This window comes from Eleutherodactylus coqui, chromosome 8, assembly GCF_035609145.1.
Source record: "Eleutherodactylus coqui strain aEleCoq1 chromosome 8, aEleCoq1.hap1, whole genome shotgun sequence".
NCBI classification, from domain to species: Eukaryota; Metazoa; Chordata; class Amphibia; order Anura; family Eleutherodactylidae; genus Eleutherodactylus; species Eleutherodactylus coqui.
In genome coordinates, this window is record NC_089844.1 from 152,944,511 (window position 1) to 152,963,418 (window position 18,908).

Below are 18,908 nucleotides of genomic sequence, written 5' to 3' on the forward strand. Positions count from 1 at the left end.
AAAAAAATCCTTTCGCGTAAACGCACCTCTAGGGGGCAGTCATTATAGGTTTAGCAGTGAGATCTAAATAAAGCTTACATACAAGGTCTCTACTTGCCAAGTACCCGTACAGACCTAATGCCTCTCACAGCTGAGGGTTTGTCACTTACAGTCCTGGCAATCCTCTAGAATCACTATAATTATGGTTCCCTTGCTTCTATCTGCCACCCAGCTTTCCCGGCCTCCTGCACGGGACAGACACCACTTGTGCTGCAGTAAGGACTGTCCTGATGCATTCAGCACCGTGGACAGCAGCTGGGACGGGATATATAAGAGTAGAGAGGGAATGAGACGTCCTGGGGACACATCCAAAAATGAGCCTGACCAGGGGAACTACCTAGCAATTCTTCAAGGATGACCAGGAAGTTAGATTGCAAGCTCTTCTGGTGCAAGGCCAGTGCAGAAGTCTAAACACCATACAGTGTATCATATATAATATCCCACACCCTGCTGAAGTAGAAACACTTGAGATTAGAACTTATTGTATTAGAAGCTTGAATGCAAGCTATTGTTCCCTGCTTGCAGCCAAGCAGTGACTGACACCCTCTAATGAGCAATCATGCCAAGCGTGTATGAAGTATAACCCTGGATCTGCTGTATACAATCTGTTTCCTGTGATCAGTCATTGAAGGTCTGGGAGGGGCTAACCGTAGGTGCCTGCAGTCTATTGCTCTCTGCTAACAACCATTGTCTCAAGTGCTGATATAACCTTCAGAGCCATTTCCATCATATATGTGATATCAGCCGCTCCTCTTATAACACTCCAGTACTGATAACCTCCAGAGACATTTACATTATATATATATCAGTACTGGAGTGTTATAAGAGGGGAGGGGCAGCTGATTTCAGTCACATATAACATCACATATATGATGTAAATGTCTCTGGAGGTTATGTGACGGATATCAGCCGCTCCTCTTACAACACTCCAGTACTGATATCACATATATGATGTAAATGTCTCTGGAGGTTATATTTGATACCCGCCATGTTTCTTATAACGCTCCAGTTGTGATATATTAATGTCTCTGGAGGTTATATATGTGACTGATATCAGCCGTTCCTCCTAGAACACTTGCACACCTATAAGCTGACTTCTTAAGGGTTAAGGCCCCTTTAAGAAACAATGTGATATCCAGTAAAAGTATACGGCAACTTGTGTTTCCATAACAACCACATATGTTGTGGAAGGGGTTAATTTTAGTGCATTGCTGCATCATAAAAATGTCTATAAAAACTCAAGATCTCCCGTCACGATGCAGGTGGCTCGCTTACGAAATGTTAATAACGTCATCTGTCGCCGTGTTCTAAGCAGTAATCCAAAAAGTGACCCTCGCCAACGCCGCCGGCCCAGAGATAAAGATGGCTGTCGGCCGCACAGCACCACCTCGGGGTAGTTCTATATGTATGTGTGGGGCTTTTGCCCGGTGGACTGAACTATTTCTGTGCGCCTGTCCCTTTAAATGAATTCTTCACAAGTGAGAAGTGGTGACGTTTTTGACTATAAATTCGCTTTTTTCCGACTCGGCGGTTATTTCTTGGCAGTGAAGAATTTTTAATGGCTTTCCAGCTGGAAATAGCCGCGGTTATTATAATACGGGGACAGCAGGGCCGACTCCTGCGCGCTGCGCTCCCATAGGACTCGGTCACTGCATTTACAATTGATCTCCAGGTAGCAGTATCGCACGCCATCCACCCAGGAGGTGAGGTGGGGGAGGGGAGCTGACAGCATCCATCAGCTATTTTTAGCATCTGGCGTCTCGCACGGATCCACATTTGGTCTATTTATAGTAACAGTAAGTGGGTCCCTGTTGACAGGCCGCATCTTAATCCCGGCCCCCTCCACTCCGCCGCCTCATTCACAACCTTCAGCACGGTGGTAATGATTAAAGAGGAGGGGGGCGCTGGGATTTTATTGCAGTCTATTGATTTTCTTTAGAGAAAATAGAAGACTAACAATTTGCGCGTGTTGACCGCATAGCGGGAAGGATCCGCTCGCAGGATGTAACTGATCTTCGTGAAAATATATGACAGTAAGGGGGACGTAACAGACATGGGGTGAGGGGGCAATGGGATACTGACTTCCAAGATGGTTTACGGATGGCCATTAGTCCGTTGTATGAATGGCGTTTGGGATGCGGTCGCACGCAGTGGATTTTGGAGCAGCGCTGCGCCATGTGGTGCGGATTGTCACGAGGATCTATGGTGTCTTTTACCTCTTGATTTAAAGGGCTGACCTCTCCTTCACATCCCCATCAATACTGTGGAATCTGCCGCTCTCCGGCCCCGTTTTTGGTCATCCAAGATGACTGTAGCAATTTTCTAACTACCGAACGCATGCTTCTCTCTAATTGGCCAGTGATGATCACGTGAGCACTGAATGCATGGCCAATCAGAGAGCAGGTATAGTTCAGTTGTAGTCTAACACTACTGTGGGGGCTTAAGTAGTCTGAAGATTGCGTTGGTCGGCCAAAAACAGAACTTGAAACCGGCAGATCAGAGGGGTGGCGGAAAGGAACTGCAGATCATGTACCATCCGTGGTCTAGGGCAGAATTTTGGCCGAAAACTGTTGGGTCACTTTAAGATTTGAAGAGCTGACGTTCCAGTGGTGTAGTTATGGGGGTACAGAGTTTAGTAGTCACACTTGGGCCTTGTGAGGCAGAGGGGGCTTTCAGCCCTCTTCAAGCTCTAAGACCTCCACATTATAAATGGTAGGTGGGAGCTTTGTTCCACCTTCTTGCCATTACAGACTCCGTTGCTCCTTAGCAGCAGTCACATTTGCCGCTTGTCCGTTGCTCCTTAGCCATCTACAGCTAATTGACGAAACCAAAACTAGACCGTAGAGCGAGATCACATAGGAGTGATGGGAGTTGTCTTGTGGCAACCAATCAGAGTCCAGCTCTCGTTTTTCAGAAGCGAAATGACAGCAGAGGCCTGATTGGTTGCTACGTGCAACACCTCTATTTAGATGATTCGGGTGCCTGCGGGACTAATATACATCCTGTTTTGTCTTGTTTCACAGTAAGTTACCCAGCTGGGCGCGGGCCGTGGTCCCCCGGATCTTCTACGTCTGTGAGAAAGCCTGGAACTACTACCCCTACACGGTGACAGGTACCTTCTTGACCTCTGACCAATCACAGTTCAGGTTTTAATTTTTGCACCCACATAGGGAACATATGTGCTCTGATTGGTTCCCGCTCTAAGCCAATCCTTGCAGCCGTTTTGTATATACTATGGCAATATCCGAGCACGAGGGACATGTGAACGGGGGAGTTTTGGTGTCGCGTATAGAAACTTGTCAAGGAATAGAACAATGGTCGTTGCCTATAGCAACCAATTGGAGCAGAGTGCCAACTCCTGAGCGGTTGCCATGAGGACACATGACTCTGTGCATATTTTATAACGACCTAAAAAAAAATGTATTTTCTTTTTTCTATTTCCCCATGTGACCAACTAACCGTCTTTAACCCATGATGTCCTGCTTACACTTTGGGACAACAGAATACACGGTAAGCAGAATTTTCTATATGGGGTGGTGGGTTTTTCAGCTGCAGCGGAAGCTTGTATAGGACTGAGACCCTAAGTTCCTATTGGCCTTAGTTGGCACAACTGTGCAGCCTTAATCCGAGCTCCCAGCATGCACAGGGAACCAGCAGAATTCTGGATGCAGCTTTGGATGTGACTAGAGTAGAAGATATTAATGGGTGGATGTTCTAATGCTATTTATTACATGGCGTCACATTATAACTCTTTTCTCTGACTCCTCCAGTGCTCGTTCCTTCCAAAATTCTCCATCCATATTGAGACCAGATATTCCGACGACTGCGGTGACAACGACAGTGTAAGTGGCGCTCACCTCAGTCGGATCAGCAGGGTTAATGGTGATGATTCTGTGGCCGCTGATCTGGGGTAATCTTCATGTTTTTCAGATATTTAATACAGATTTATCAGAGGAGGCTCACGAGGTGACGCACCTGGACATCACGTATGATGAAATCCCGGAGCGATACTACAAGAGCACGGAGGTGAGGGCATGCTGGGAGAGGTAGTTCTACAAGTGCTGTGCTTCCATCGCAGAGCTTGTTCCTAAACGGAGCCGGCTGAGCCTGGCGGTGTAATAGATCGCGTGTCTGCGCTAACGGTACTTCTCTCCAAAGCCTTTTTGGTGTTTAATGCCTTGCTACGCCGCTTTCCCCCCAAAAAAGGGTCCTGGTTGGTCTGAAGGCGGCGTGGCACCCCTGGACTGCTTAAATCATACCAGACCTCTACCACCGGTGGTCTCACATGGGTTGGGGGTGTTCGGCTCATTTCATGGTCATGCCAGTCGGTGGCACTAGATGCTAGCTGATGACTCTATGAATGTATGGGATCGGGCTGTGAGACTCCGGGCCTCTGCTGATCCTATCCACTTCGCTCTGCCAGACGCCATGAAGCCAAGAACATTAGCCGCACTCCCTGGAAATCCTGCGTAATGTTACTGCTCGCAGCTCATCAGAGGATCTGCCATCCAGATCTGCGGCAGAATGTTCATCTCTTCTGCTTCCATATGTTCCAAGAGAACATTCACTGCAGCCAGGAACATCACCAAGGAGCTCCGAGCAAAGCAGCACTCCCCCTCTATGTACAGCCTCCAGCATAGCTCTTCTCTATAGGACCCCCTTCTCTATAGAAATCCACTATATCACTCCCCCTCTATGTACAACCCCCAGCATAGCTCTTCTCTATCGGACCCTCTTCTCTATATAGAAATCCACTATACCACTCCCCCCTCTATGTACAACCACCCAGTGTAGCTCTTCTCCAGATGACCCCCTTCTCTGTAGAAATCCAGTATATTACTTCCCTCTATATACAACCCCCAGTGTAGCTCTTCTCTATACATAATCCCCTATATAGGACCCTCTTCTCTATAAAATCCCTGCTATATGACCTCCCTCTATGTACAACTTTGTGTAGCCCTTCTTTATACATATTCCCCTCTATAGGACCCCCTTCTCTATTGAATCTCCAATATGACTCCACCTCCATATACAACCCCCAGTGTAGCTCTTCTCTATACATAATCCTCTCTGTAAGACCCCCTTCTCTATATAATCCTTGTTACATCACTCCCCCTGTATAACCATAACTCCATGTATAACCCCAGTGTAGCTCTTCTCTGTACATAATGCTCTCTGTAGGACCCACATCTCTGTAGAATCTCCAATAGGACTCCCCTTCTATATACAACCCCCAGTGTAGCTCTTCTCTATACATAACCCCTCTGTAGGACCCCTTCTCTATAGAATCTTCTATATGACTCTATATACAACCCAGAGAAGTAACTTGAAGCTTCTGGGCCCCAATAAAAAACCTGTAACAGGGCCCCCAACTATAATGCTTTATTCATAATACTGGGCTCTCTATATGGAGAGGAGAGGCCTTATGGGCCCCCTAAGGCCTCATGTCCACTAGCAAAATTGAATTGCGGATTCCGCGGGTCAAATTTTGCTCATAAGAATATCATTGGCCATCTGGAGTCATTTTTATTGATTTTGCGTTTTTCACGTGCAGAAAAAAAAACTCAGTATGTGCCATTTTAGTGCGGATTCTGCGCAAATCGGCCACGTTGCTCTCACATTGCTATCAATAGGTGCAGATATCCGCAGGGGAAAAAAATGCCATTTAAAGTAAATCCGCACGGATTCTGCATGGATTGTATTTTCCTAGTGGACATGAGGCCTAAGGCCTCATGTCCAGGGGGAAAATAAGAATTAAAATCCGCAGCGTTTTTCCCGCACGCGGATCCGCGCCCCATAGGAATGCATTGACCACCCGCAGGTAGATAAATACCCGCGGATGGTAATTAAAAAATTTCTGGTGCATGAAAAAAATGCTCTATTTTAGTGCGGATCACTCGTGCGGGAGCTCATAGAGGACATAGCTACATTGATCTCCCACATGAAAAATAAAAGACAATTACAGTGCATCCGCAGCGTATCTGATTTTCCCCGTGGACATGAGGCCTAAGACGTCATGTTCACTAGCAAAATTGAATTGCGGATTCTGCATGCGGATTCCGCGGGTGAAATTTTGTCCATAGGAATATCATTGGCCATCTGCAGTCAGTTAAATTGAATTTTCTACCTGTAAATGGCATTTTAATTGATTTTGCGTTTTTCACGCGCGGAAAAAAAACGCAACATGCTCCATTTTAGTGCGGATTACGCACAAATCTGCGCGGATTGTATTTTTCTAGTGGACATGAGGCCTAAGGCTCCTGGTCCCAGGTGCAACCGCATCCCCTATAGTTGCTCCCCTGATGCAACCCTCAGTAGCTCTTCTCTATACATAATCCCCTCTATAGGACCCCCTTCTTTATAAAATTTCCAATATGACTTCCCTCTCCATATACAACCCCCAGTGTAGCTCTTCTCTATACATAATGCCCTCTATATGACCACCTTCTCTATAGAATCCCTGCTATATGATTCGCACTCTATTTACAACCTCCACTGTAGCTTATCTCTATACATAATCCTCTCTGTAGGACCCCCTTCTATATAGAATCCCTGTTATATCACTCCCCCCTCTATATACAACCCCAGTGTAGCTCTTCTCTATACATAATCCTCTCTGTAGGACTCCCTTCTCTGTAGAATCTCCCATATGACTCCCCCTCTATATAACCTCCCTCTCCTACAGTATATGTAATTCCATCCATACAGCTCCCCTAGCTATGCATCTCCCCAGTATGACTCTTCTCTTTCATAATCCCCTCTATAGGACACCCTTCTCGCTAGAAATCCACTGTATCACTCCCCTCTATATACAAACCCCAGTATAGGACTCTTGTCTATACATACAGCCCTCTATATAACCTCCTCCTAAAAATGTTGCCATCTGTACGGCTCCCTTATATACGCATCTCACCAGCATATGACACTTCTCTATACATAATTCTCTCTTTAGGACCCCCTTCTCTATGGAATCTCCACTATATCACTGTATATAACCTCTCCCTGTATATAATTCTATCCATACAACTCCCCTCTATATACAGCCTCACAGCATGTTTCTTCATTATACATAACCCCTCTAGAAGACCCCCCTACTCTATAGAATACTCAATATGATTCCTTTCCATATGTTTCTATGCCCATCCACAACTCTATCTATATAGCTCCAGTATTACCCTCCTCTATACATAATCCCTTCTATAGAATCTCAACTATGAGACTACTTTATATAAAATCTCTATATGTAATCCCATCCTCATGACTCCCCTATTTATACAACCCCCAGTTATACTCTGTATAATCCTCCTTGTAACTCACCCTTTCTATAGAACTACCCTTATGTGTACCCTCCTATATATGGCCCCTTCTATTCAGAACACCCTTCTATATAACCTCTCTGTAATCCCTTCTGTAAGACTCTACCTCTATATACAACCCCATGCTACATTAATCCCCTCTATATATAACCTTTGTATATATTCCCCTTCTAGAAGACTCCATCTTGTTCTATAGGACTCTGTAATCTCTATCTCTAAAGATAAACCACTGACTCAATCTTTATAGAACTCACCTGCTAAACAAGTTACCACCTCTATATGGTCCCATCTCTTCAGAACACCATTTATAAACTCCAACTACATATAATCTCCTATATATGCTTGTAATATATAAGCCCCCTCTCAATATTACTCTGTGCAATGTACTATTCCTCTAATTTCTTTCTGTATACAGCCCCCCCCCCACTAGAAGACTTTCCATTTATACCTCCCCTATATAACTCATGCAATATATACCCCCCTCCATACAACACCTCATTGACTCCTCAAAATGTATTTATTCCTCTATATGACTTTTTTTTTCTTTTAGTTAATAACCCCCCCATAGAGCCCCCTCTCCATATATAATCCCCCTCTGTGGAATGCCCCCTCCCCATGTATTCCTCTCTACAGAATATATAGATATATATTTGGCCCTAATGACACCAGATACTCTCCATGGCATACTTTCTACTAACATCTGATAGACTTTAGTTGGTATCTCCCTCCATCTATCCTGCAAACGTCTTGCAAGTTCCCTTAGACAAGATGGACACTGTTCATATTTCCTGACCCGACGTTCAGTAGGTTCAGGTCGGACTCTGTGCAGCCGGTCCAATCATGGAACCTCCATATTCTCAAACCAACATAAAACAGCACTGGACATATGACAAGGCACGTTGTCTTGTGGGAAGTATGGCCGACCATTCCCAGAGTATTACCACATTGTCAGCAGCACATTATTGTCAGGGTATACCTCTGTGGTCATGGTTCTTGTTACTACAACCAACGGACCAAGACCATGCCATGTAATGCATCCCCGACCATAACAGAACCTCCGCCGTACTTGCCTGTTGGCACAACACACTCAGGTAATAAGCATTCCCCGAGCTCCTCCACACCCAGGTACGGCCATCTGATGTGAGGCTGGTGTAGTGGGATTCATCACTCCACAGAACGTTCTTCCATTGCCCAATGACACTCCTTGCTCCATTAGACGGCCGATGCTGTGGCATAACCCGTATATACCATAGCATGCAGTTCCCGTCAAAAACTATATGGCTGACACCTCCATGGGTCTGCATCTTGCCTGGCATGGTTTAGTAGACGTGACCTACTGATAAGGTACTGTTCATTCTACTGATAGGGGAATCCGAATACCTTTGGTAGGATACTGTATTATACCCCCTTCTTACTGAAATCCCTTCTATATTAGTCCCCTTTTTCAGAAGCATTATTCCAATCTCCATGGCCCAAGTGCAAAATCTGTAATGGGGCCCCAACAGTGACAGCACTGATGTCCTCTTATGGGCAGAGGCACAATTGGGCTTATGACAAACCGTTTTATACATCTTTCCCTGTATGTGATGGTTCCTATAGAACGCCCTCTCAGTATGACCACATGCGGTATCTCCTGTCTGTCTTCTAATGTTATACAGTAGTATTCCAATCCTGTGCAGGTCGGACGCAGAGTGATGTCACCCTGACCAAGTCCTCTCCTCTCTATTACAGGATCTCAGGCATTTTGTCTCCAGTAGGACGGGACGCGGGCCTCTTAAGGAGGGCTGGAGGAGCCACGCGCAACCCATAATGTGCTCCTACAAACTTGTTAATGTCAAGTTTGAGGTGTGGGGACTTCAGACACGAGTGGAACAGTTTGTGCACAAGGTGGGCAAGAGGGAAGGAACGTAAGCTGGTCAGATCCTGAAGGGAGCAACATAAGGGTGGACGATGTTGTATATACAGCTGCAGAGACCCATAGGGGGCAGTATTATAGTAGTTATATTCTTGTACACAGGGGGCAGTATTATAGTAGTTATATTCTTGGACATAGGAGGCAGTATTATAGTAGTTATATTCTTGTACATAGAGGGCAGTATTATAGTAGTTATATTCTTGTACATAGGGGGCAGTATTATAGTAGTTATATTCTTGTACATAGGAGGCAGTATTATAGTAGTTATATTCTTGTACATAGGAGCAGTATTATAGTAGTTATATTCTTGTACATAGGGAGCAGTATTATAGTAGTTATATTCTTGTACATAGGAGGCAGTATTATAGTAGATATATTCTTGTACATAGGAGGCAGTATTATAGTAGTTATATTCTTGTACATAGGAGCAGTATTATAGTAGTTATATTCTTGTACATAGAGGCAGTATTATAGTAGTTATATTCTTGCACATAGGGGGCAGTATTATAGTAGTTATAGTCTTGTACATAGGGGGCAGTATTAGTAGTTATATTCTTGTACATAGGAGGCAGTATTATAGTAGTTATATTCTTGTACATAGGGGCCAGTATTATAGTAGTTATAGTCTTGTACATAGGAGGCAGTATTATAGTAGTTATATTCTTGTACATAGGGGGCAGTATTATAGTAGTTATATTCTTGTACATAGGAGCAGTATTATAGTAGTTATATTCTTGTATATAGGGGGCAGTATTATAGTAGTTATATTCTTGTACATAGAGGCAGTATTATAGTAGTTATATTCTTGCACATAGGGGGCAGTATTATAGTAGTTATAGTCTTGTACATAGGGGGCAGTATTATAGTGGTTATATTCTTGTACCTAGGGTGCAGTATTATAGTAGTTATATTCTTGTACATAGGAGGCAGTATTATAGTAGTTATATCCTTGTACATAGGAGCTGTATTATAGTAGTTATATTCTTGTACATAGAGGCAGTATTATAGTAGTTATATTCTTGCACACAAGGGGCAGTATTATAGTAGTTATATTCTTGTACATAGGGGAAGTATTATAGTAGTTATATTCTTGTACATAGGGAGCAGTATTATAGTAGTTATATTCTTGTACATAGGAGGCAGTATTATAGTAGTTATATCCTTGTACATGGGCAGTATTATAGTAGTTATATTCTTCTACATAGGGGGGAGTAGTATAGTAGTTATATTCTTGTACATAGGGGTACTATTATAGTAGTTATATTCTTCTATATAGGGGGCAGTATTATAGTAGTTATATTCTTGTACATAGGGGGCAGTATTATAGTAGTTATATTCTTGTACATAGGCAGTATTATAGTAGTTATAATACTGCCTCCTATGTACAAGAATATAACTACTATAATACTGCCTCCTATGTACAAGAATATAGTAGTTATATTCTTGTACATAGGAGGCCGTATTATAGTAGTTATATTCTTGTACATAGGGGGCAGTATTATAGTAGTTATATTCTTGTACATAGAGGCAGTATTATAGTAGTTCTATTCTTGCACATAGGGGGCAGTATTATAGTAGTTATAGTCTTGTACATAGGGGGCAGTATTATAGTGGTTATATTCTTGTACATGAGGGCAGTATTATAGTAGTTATATTCTTGTACATAGGGGCAGTATTATAGTAGTTATATTCTTGTACATAGGGGCAGTATTATAGTAGTTATTTTCTTGTACATGAGGGCAGTATTATAGTAGTTATATTCTTGTACATAGGGGCAGTATTATAGTAGTTATATTCTTGTACATAGGAGGCAGTATTATAGTAGTTATATTCTTGTACATAGGGGCAGTATTATAGTAGTTATATCCTTGTACTTAGGGGGCGGTATTATAGTAGTTATATTCTTCTACATAGTGGCAGTATTATAGTAGTTATATTCTTGTACCTAGGGTGCAGTATTATAGTAGTTATATCCTTGTACATAGGGGGCAGTATTATAGTAGTTATATCCTTGTACATAGGGGGCGGTATTATAGTAGTTATATTCTTGTACATAGGGGCAGTATTATAGTAGTTATATTCTTGTACATAGGGGGCAGTATTATAGTAGTTATATTCTTGTACATAGAGGCAGTATTATAGTAGTTCTATTCTTGCACATAGGGGGCAGTATTATAGTAGTTATAGTCTTGTACATAGGGGGCAGTATTATAGTGGTTATATTCTTGTACATGAGGGCAGTATTATAGTAGTTATAGTCTTGTACATAGGGGCAGTATTATAGTAGTTATTTTCTTGTACATGAGGGCAGTATTATAGTAGTTATATTCTTGTACATAGGGGCAGTATTATAGTAGCTATATTCTTGTACATAGGAGGCAGTATTATAGTAGTTATATTCTTGTACATAGGGGCAGTATTATAGTAGTTATATCCTTGTACTTAGGGGGCGGTATTATAGTAGTTATATTCTTCTACATAGTGGCAGTATTATAGTAGTTATATTCTTGTACCTAGGGTGCAGTATTATAGTAGTTATATTCTTGTACATAGGGAGCAGTATTATAGTAGTTATATCCTTGTACATAGGGGGCAGTATTATAGTAGTTATATCCTTGTACATAGGGGGCGGTATTATAGTAGTTATATTCTTGTACATAGGGGCAGTATTATAGTAGTTATATTCTTGTACATAGGGGACAGTAATATAGTAGTAATCTTGTACATAGGGGACAGTAATATAGTAGTAATCTTGTACATAGGGGCAGTATTATAGTAGTTATATTCTTGTACATAGGGGGCAGTATTATAGTAGTTATATTCTTGTACCTAGGGGGCAGTATTATAGTAGTTATATTCTTGTACCTAGGGGGCAGTATTATAGTAGTTATATTCTTGTACCTAGGGGGCAGTATTATAGTAGCTATATTCTTGTACCTAGGGGGCAGTATTATAGTAGCTATATTCTTGTACCTAGGGGGCAGTATTATAGTAGCTATATTCTTGTACCTAGGGGGCAGTATTATAGTAGCTATATTCTTGTACCTAGGGGGCAGTATTATAGTAGCTATATTCTTGTACCTAGGGGGCAGTATTATAGTACCTATATTCTTGTACCTAGGGGGCAGTAGTATAGTACCTATATTCTTGTACCTAGGGGGCAGTAGTATAGTACCTATATTCTTGTACCTAGGGGGCAGTAGTATAGTACCTATATTCTTGTACCTAGGGGGCAGTAGTATAGTAGCTATTTTCTTGTACCTAGGGGGCAGTAGTATAGTAGCTATATTCTTGTACCTAGGGGGCAGTAGTATAGTAGCTCTATTCTTGTACCTAGGGGGCAGTAGTATAGTAGCTCTATTCTTGTACCTAGGGGGCAGTAGTATAGTAGCTCTATTCTTGTACCTAGGGGGCAGTAGTATAGTAGCTCTATTCTTCTACATAGGGGGCAATATTTTATGTGATCTCTATCCTTTCGCTTGTTGTGATCATGCTCTTCTTTCATATCAGGTGATTCGGGATCTGCTGATTGTGGGTCATCGTCAGGCATTTGCCTGGGTGGATGAATGGTTTGGTAAGTATCTGTGGTGTATATATGAGTACCTGATTGTACGTAACTTCCCTCGAAAAGTGTAATATTTTACTGTCTGACCTCTTCTGTCCAAGAGGGCTTCCATCACAGAAGGCAGACATTTTGGATTGACCTATTTTGTTGCGGTATACAGATTTTTATGTAATGAGTGAATAGGGCACTCTGCTGGGGAGCAGCAATGGCAGCCAAGCAGATGCTTACCTTTTATTCTTGAGCAGACAGTTACTAATACAAGAAGGATTCTGATTGGTTCTTATCACTATTTCTTTTCTGACTTTTCAGCCTCTTTTACTTATTTGTATCTTCTTGTCAGATCAAGTAATTAGGTAATTGTCATAAACCAATGATGTGGAGCCAGGGACTTGAGGTGAAATCCTCTGCTCAGAGGATATCTGGTTGCTGCCTTTCTGTAATATTGTTCTAAGGCAACAAATCTGACTGCAAGCTCTTGGGATCAGTCTCTCAATATGTTAGCTGTGTCTATCATATACTTAATACAATTCACACTTCCTCTGGGCATCGGCAGATGGCTTCCTAGTAAAATCTGCATGAGAGCGATATGTCAGGGGCTCGGCTGGAACATAAAACCATCTAAAATAACCTAATAAGGTGAAACAAATTACACGTGCGGCAGAACGGCGCAATCATAAACACAAAATCCAATCCTGTGTCGGATCCCAGAATGTGCATTAAGCGGACGGTGAAGGAACTGGCGCAGAATCCTCCGCAGGGGATCATAGATGATCGGACAATTGTGACGTCACCTGACGAGTCAAATAGTCTTTAGTGACCATTAATTGGCCGTGCGCTACAAAATTCCTTTTTGTTAATTAACATTCATTTTCCTAATCACAAAATTAATTTTGTGGACACAGAATGTACAAAATATAGTTTATAGATGCTATAGTCAGCGCACAGGCTGAAGATGGCGCAGCTTACCCAGAATCCTCTGCAGAAACCAAGATCAAGGAGTACAAATACGTGGAAACGGCGCCAATGATGTTTGTTATTTAAAGGGCAGTCTGGTCACTGGTCCGTAGTGCCAACTGTGCTAAAATAACAAAGCAGCGGTACTTGCCCGTTCTCTGCCGCCACGATCCAGTGCCGCCTTGGTACTGGTGTGTGGTGTGGCAGAAGTCACCTGACCACTGCAGCCAATTAGAGGCCTAAGCTTCACCATTCTGAACTCCTGGCATCATGGCACCCAGGATGTGAATGTTGATGCCAGGAGAACAGGCGGTGACACTGTGGCCTCTGATTGACTACAGCGATAAAGTGAGTTCCAGTGGCATCATCTGACACAATAAGTTCCGTGGCATATCTGGATCAGAATGGCAGAAAATGGGTAAGTAGCGCTATTTTTGTCTTGGCACAATGTGTGCTATAGAGGGACTGCTGTACGGTAACTGGACAACCCCTTTAAGTAGGCTGACTGTTCTCTAATATCTAATACTTGACCAGATGTGGGACATAGTCGGCCGATTCCTGGACGTTATGGGATCATTTGTCACCAATGAAGCTATAGGGGTGATTTTCCTGAGCACTACATTCAGTCCACGCGGTGCTGGCCAATGAAAGTAGCATGTGGTGTCTTGAACTTGTGATGCCTACTAATACACCGTGTGCATCCGTTAGTCAGAGAAGCGGTTCGGCCATCTTTGTTTGTCCAGGAAGGGCGAGTTGCTGTAATGCAAGGTCTGCTTTGTGCCTATAAAATGCCCTTTTCAAACTGCAAACTTAATTTTGTAATGACCGAAAACCACTTTGTGAATACATCAAGCACTAAAATAATTCAGTAAATCCCCAAGTACTTTTTCTTATCTCACACTGAATGGCCCTTTTATTGAAGCCCCCCGCCCCCGCTCTTTCACGATTGGAGCACGCCTGTGTGGAAATTAAAGCCAAGGAAATTCACTACAAACCTTGTGGGGTTTTCTTATGTAACAGTGTAAAAATGTACAGAGAATGACGTGATCAAGGAAGAACATCCACTGAAAGGGGTCGGGGGAGGATGTCAAGAATAATTCTGGCCAACAGGTGTTGCACAGTCAGGAGAAGCCGACTAGAACGTTGGTGCTCCGACTGATGTGTCCAAACGCACAACCTTGCTGTTATAGCCCATCCATACTAAGCTGCCGACAACCAGTTCCAGCACCATTATATCGAAGACAAATGGCCAAGACTCCAGTGGGCAAAAGAGCACAAAAATTGTTTCTCCACTGCTCAGTTATACGTCTCCTGGTCAGATGGATCCAGATTTCTGTTGCCCCGTGCTGATGGGAGGTCAGAATTTGGCACAAGCAGCATGAATCGATGACCCCTTCCTGTCAGCTGATCAGTACATGTCAGCACCTCCATCTAATCTGCGGCAACTACAAGAAGCTTCCTGTCCGCAGGGGCCGATATTCCTGCAGGAGGATTAATCACTGAGTGCAGTCTATACCACAACGAATTTCTGCAGTTCTGAAGACCAAAGGGGTCCAGCGCTACTAGACTGTAATAAAGGGGTGAATCGGTGTATGACTTATGTTCAGACAATCAGTTACGAGAGCGTCCTGTTAATCACTGCAGATTGATGTATAAGATGAAATGTTGTTTTGGGCTTGGGGGTCACTTTTTACATTTTTGTAGTGTATATCTATTTTTTTCACTACAAAAACTAACTTTTTTTTTTTTTTTTTTTGTCTTGTAGGAATGACTATGGAAGAAGTGCGAGAGTACGAGAAGGAGACCCAGGCAGCCACAAATGAGAAAATAGGCCCAGTCGCTCCGACCATTACTATTACACCAGAGAGCCATAGCCCAGCCATTCGCAGCGCCCCAGCCACTCCCATCACGGGCGAACCCCCAGAATTCCTCACCATCCCTAAGGAGCGAGCGCGCAAGACCTCGGCGCCAGATACCCTCACCCTGCCAGAACTCAGAGAACGAGCCAATGGCCCGTCGTCCAGCAGTCACTTGTCCCCTACAAACACGGACAGCTGAAACCATCTCATGGCTCCTCCTCCAGAGATGATGATCCCGGACGCTATGCCTGAAGAAGTCAACCCTGTAAGACAGCGAATACGACCCTCCTGGTATCCGGTACAAGAGAGTTGGCTTCTTCAATTTTCAGTGATGGGCACTTTAAAACCTAACGAAGTATTTCATCTGATTCTCGAGTCAGAAAGCTATGAATTTGAGCGTCATGGTGACTCGAGTCAGTCCGAACTTGTACAGTTTATAACTCCGACCAGAGAGCGCGCTCCAGGCTACGACCGCGGTTTTCGTAGCTCGCTCCCCACTCTGGTGGAATTCTCATTGGACTTCATACCATAGAATGCATTGGCTCACGGTGTAGAACCTGTTGCATAGAACGACCTTTGAATAGAGTCTGTGTGAAAACGGTTCTACCCACCATGGGGGCATTCATCAGCTCCTCAATAGATCACCCAGTGACAATCCTTCATCGTGCAGTCAATTTGTCATTCTTTTTATATTGTGGTAATATAAGCTATAACAGATCTATGATCTATGGTCATTTCCACTTAGATTTTTTAAAATCTGAAACTCTTTCCAAAAATGGACAGCGGTCTGTTGTTCTCATTGATTCAATTGTCTGGTTTTTTTTTTGTTTTTGTTGTTTTTTTTTACTTAAGTTATTTCACAAATTAATTCCAGGTTTAAAAGAAAGTCTGTAACCTAAATTTAACGATTTTGAATTTACTTGTCAGTAGAACTTGAGCTGAAGACTACGGCGCCCTCTGGTGACTGCTCACAGCAGCTGCATCTTTTTGAAATGTTTTTCCAGTCTTATGTAAATAAAGCTTAATGATTGTGTAAGGAAAAGTTCTGTAACTTTCTTGTAGACTTTGTTTTGTTTTTTTCTTTAATTCCTCAATTTTTCTCAAGATCTATGCTTGCTGTCAGTGAGTGCAAACGACCTGTTTTACATTCACAGGCCTGTACAGACCTAAGGCCCAATGTCCACGTACGGATTTGATTTATTAAATCCGCGCGGGAGATCCGCAGCTCTAGCCACCCATTTGATTTTAGGCGCTTTGCGGATGTCCCGCGCAGATCTAAAATCTCAGCATGCTCCATTTTATTCTGGATGTGGCTCTATTCATCTCTATGGGGGATGAAAACACACGGTCCGCGATCACCCATTTTTAATATGATCCGCAATGGATATCCACATTGAAAACCTGTGCATGCTGTGGACATTGGGCCTAAGACTTCTGCGAGTATCGCAGTTGGATCAAACGCCTATAGAATCTATATGGGTTTCCATGCAGGTGAAGAGTGAGCATTTGAGTGAACGATGGTCGGTATGCTGTCCGTGTGTCATTTCAATGTATGACACACAGATTAAAAAAACGATTGTGTTGGAGACCCGATATTCAATGTGTTTACATTATTGCGTTTTCTCTCCTAGCGATGGTTCAGGAACCTCCCTGTTCACTTCCGATGTGAGGGGGGAAAAAATTGCGTTGCACTTGCAAATGTTTCATGCAAGTGGGATTTTTTTTTTAATTTTTTTTTTTTGCTCTTGAAGTATGTGATTTGGCTTCAGTTTACATCAGACATTCGTTATAATCAGTTTTTGTGTTTTTTTTTGTTTTTTTTTTTTCTTATATAAAAATCTAGTTCTAGTTTATAACTGCATGTGTCGGGTTTTCTGCTCTTTGGGATGGAACAGGAAAATGGGAAAGCAAAGCATTGGTTCAAAATTTTGGTTGCGTTCACATCAAACGGAAACCATAGTATTTTTTTTTTTTTTTTTTTTTTACGGACTGGGTAGAGAGATATGTAAAAAAATAAGGACCGTTTCTATCAGTTTGTTTTTCTGTTTTACATCCATTTAACAGATCCATTTTGCTTTTGTTTGCCCATCCCCCTTCCTCTTCTGCACATGTGCATTTAAAACTGATCCATTAAATAAAGCTAAAAAGGGAAAGGTGTTTTTTTTTTTTTCTGTTGGTCACCCATTGATTGACACAGAACAAATCCTGAAAACAGAAGTTTCCTTCCCGTTTTGTTTCCAACTTATAATGGAAAAACGCTACAAAATGCACTGAAATTAATGGGAAGTAAAAGGAGCTCTTTTTTTATTTTATGTTTTGTTGATGTTCACATCAGCAATTTTTGTTTTGCTGTTCCAAGTCCAAGTACTGGTGGCTGTATAAATCTGTATGTAGTGAACTGCCCCCTAGAGGTGGATGTAGGCAGCAGGTAAAGTTTATGACTTACCTCTTTGGCTGCATGGAGGGAAGCTGGGATTTGGAGCTATGTATTTGGAAATAACTCTAACCCCTATTAAAAGGCATGATACCATTTGAGCCCTCCACCACCCAGTAAGGTGCTGCCCACAGCTCTGCTGAAAGCTCCGATTGGGTCTTCTGACACAGATTAGTCCCGAAATCCTGGATGAATTGGTACATTATGCCACCCTATGGGGTCCGGGAATATGCTGCAGGGCACGACAAAAAGCTGGAGGGACTTTGTTTTACTCAATGGGGTCCACGTAGTTCTGTCATGGCAGATCGGTTAAATCATGGGAGCGGGAAAATGAAACGGGAACGAAAGCCCCAAAACAGTTGTGATCAGAGCCTAAGCCTGCAAAATCAAAGCGACGCTCCAATATCAGGACAACATTCTGCATTGTAGTCTAACATAGTGTGTAAATCTGAAAATACACACATCCATCCAGTGCAGCCTAGTACCCCAGCCCCCCCCCCCCCCCTGCAGAATCCAGCGCTACTCAATGAGGGCGTGAATTCCGCACCAAAGTCCGTGTTAAAAACTTTGAATTTTTATGCAGGCTTTCAGTTGTGGATTTAATAAAAATCTAAAAAAAAAATCTTTATATAGCGCCAACATATTCTGCAGCGCTTACAAGAGAGGGGGAAATAAAAACAAAACCATGGTTACAATGAAGTTAATGGAAACGAGCTTACATACTACAAGTAATGGGGTGATACAGAAGGTAAAGGGCTGGAGATGTGCACGGTATGGCGAGGTGGAGAGTGAGGGATGCTATACCCATAAACAATGGTCAGACATT

At 42.7% G+C, this 18,908-nt stretch overlaps 1 protein-coding gene across 1 annotated transcript in view; it reads left to right on the top strand.

Moving 5' to 3' along the window:
- The window catches only part of LOC136577025 (cytoplasmic phosphatidylinositol transfer protein 1-like), a 49,687-nt gene extending 32,997 nt beyond the window's left edge, over positions 1-16,690 (top strand). The window contains exons 4-10 of the mRNA XM_066576723.1: positions 3,063-3,151; positions 3,542-3,549; positions 3,810-3,881; positions 3,970-4,065; positions 9,087-9,242; positions 12,781-12,844; positions 15,555-16,690. Of these exons, the coding sequence (XP_066432820.1) occupies positions 3,063-3,151; positions 3,542-3,549; positions 3,810-3,881; positions 3,970-4,065; positions 9,087-9,242; positions 12,781-12,844; positions 15,555-15,847 (778 nt within the window). The 3' untranslated portion in view covers positions 15,848-16,690. The remainder of the gene's footprint in view (positions 1-3,062; positions 3,152-3,541; positions 3,550-3,809; positions 3,882-3,969; positions 4,066-9,086; positions 9,243-12,780; positions 12,845-15,554) is intronic.
- The last annotated feature ends 2,218 nt before the right edge of the window (positions 16,691-18,908 follow it).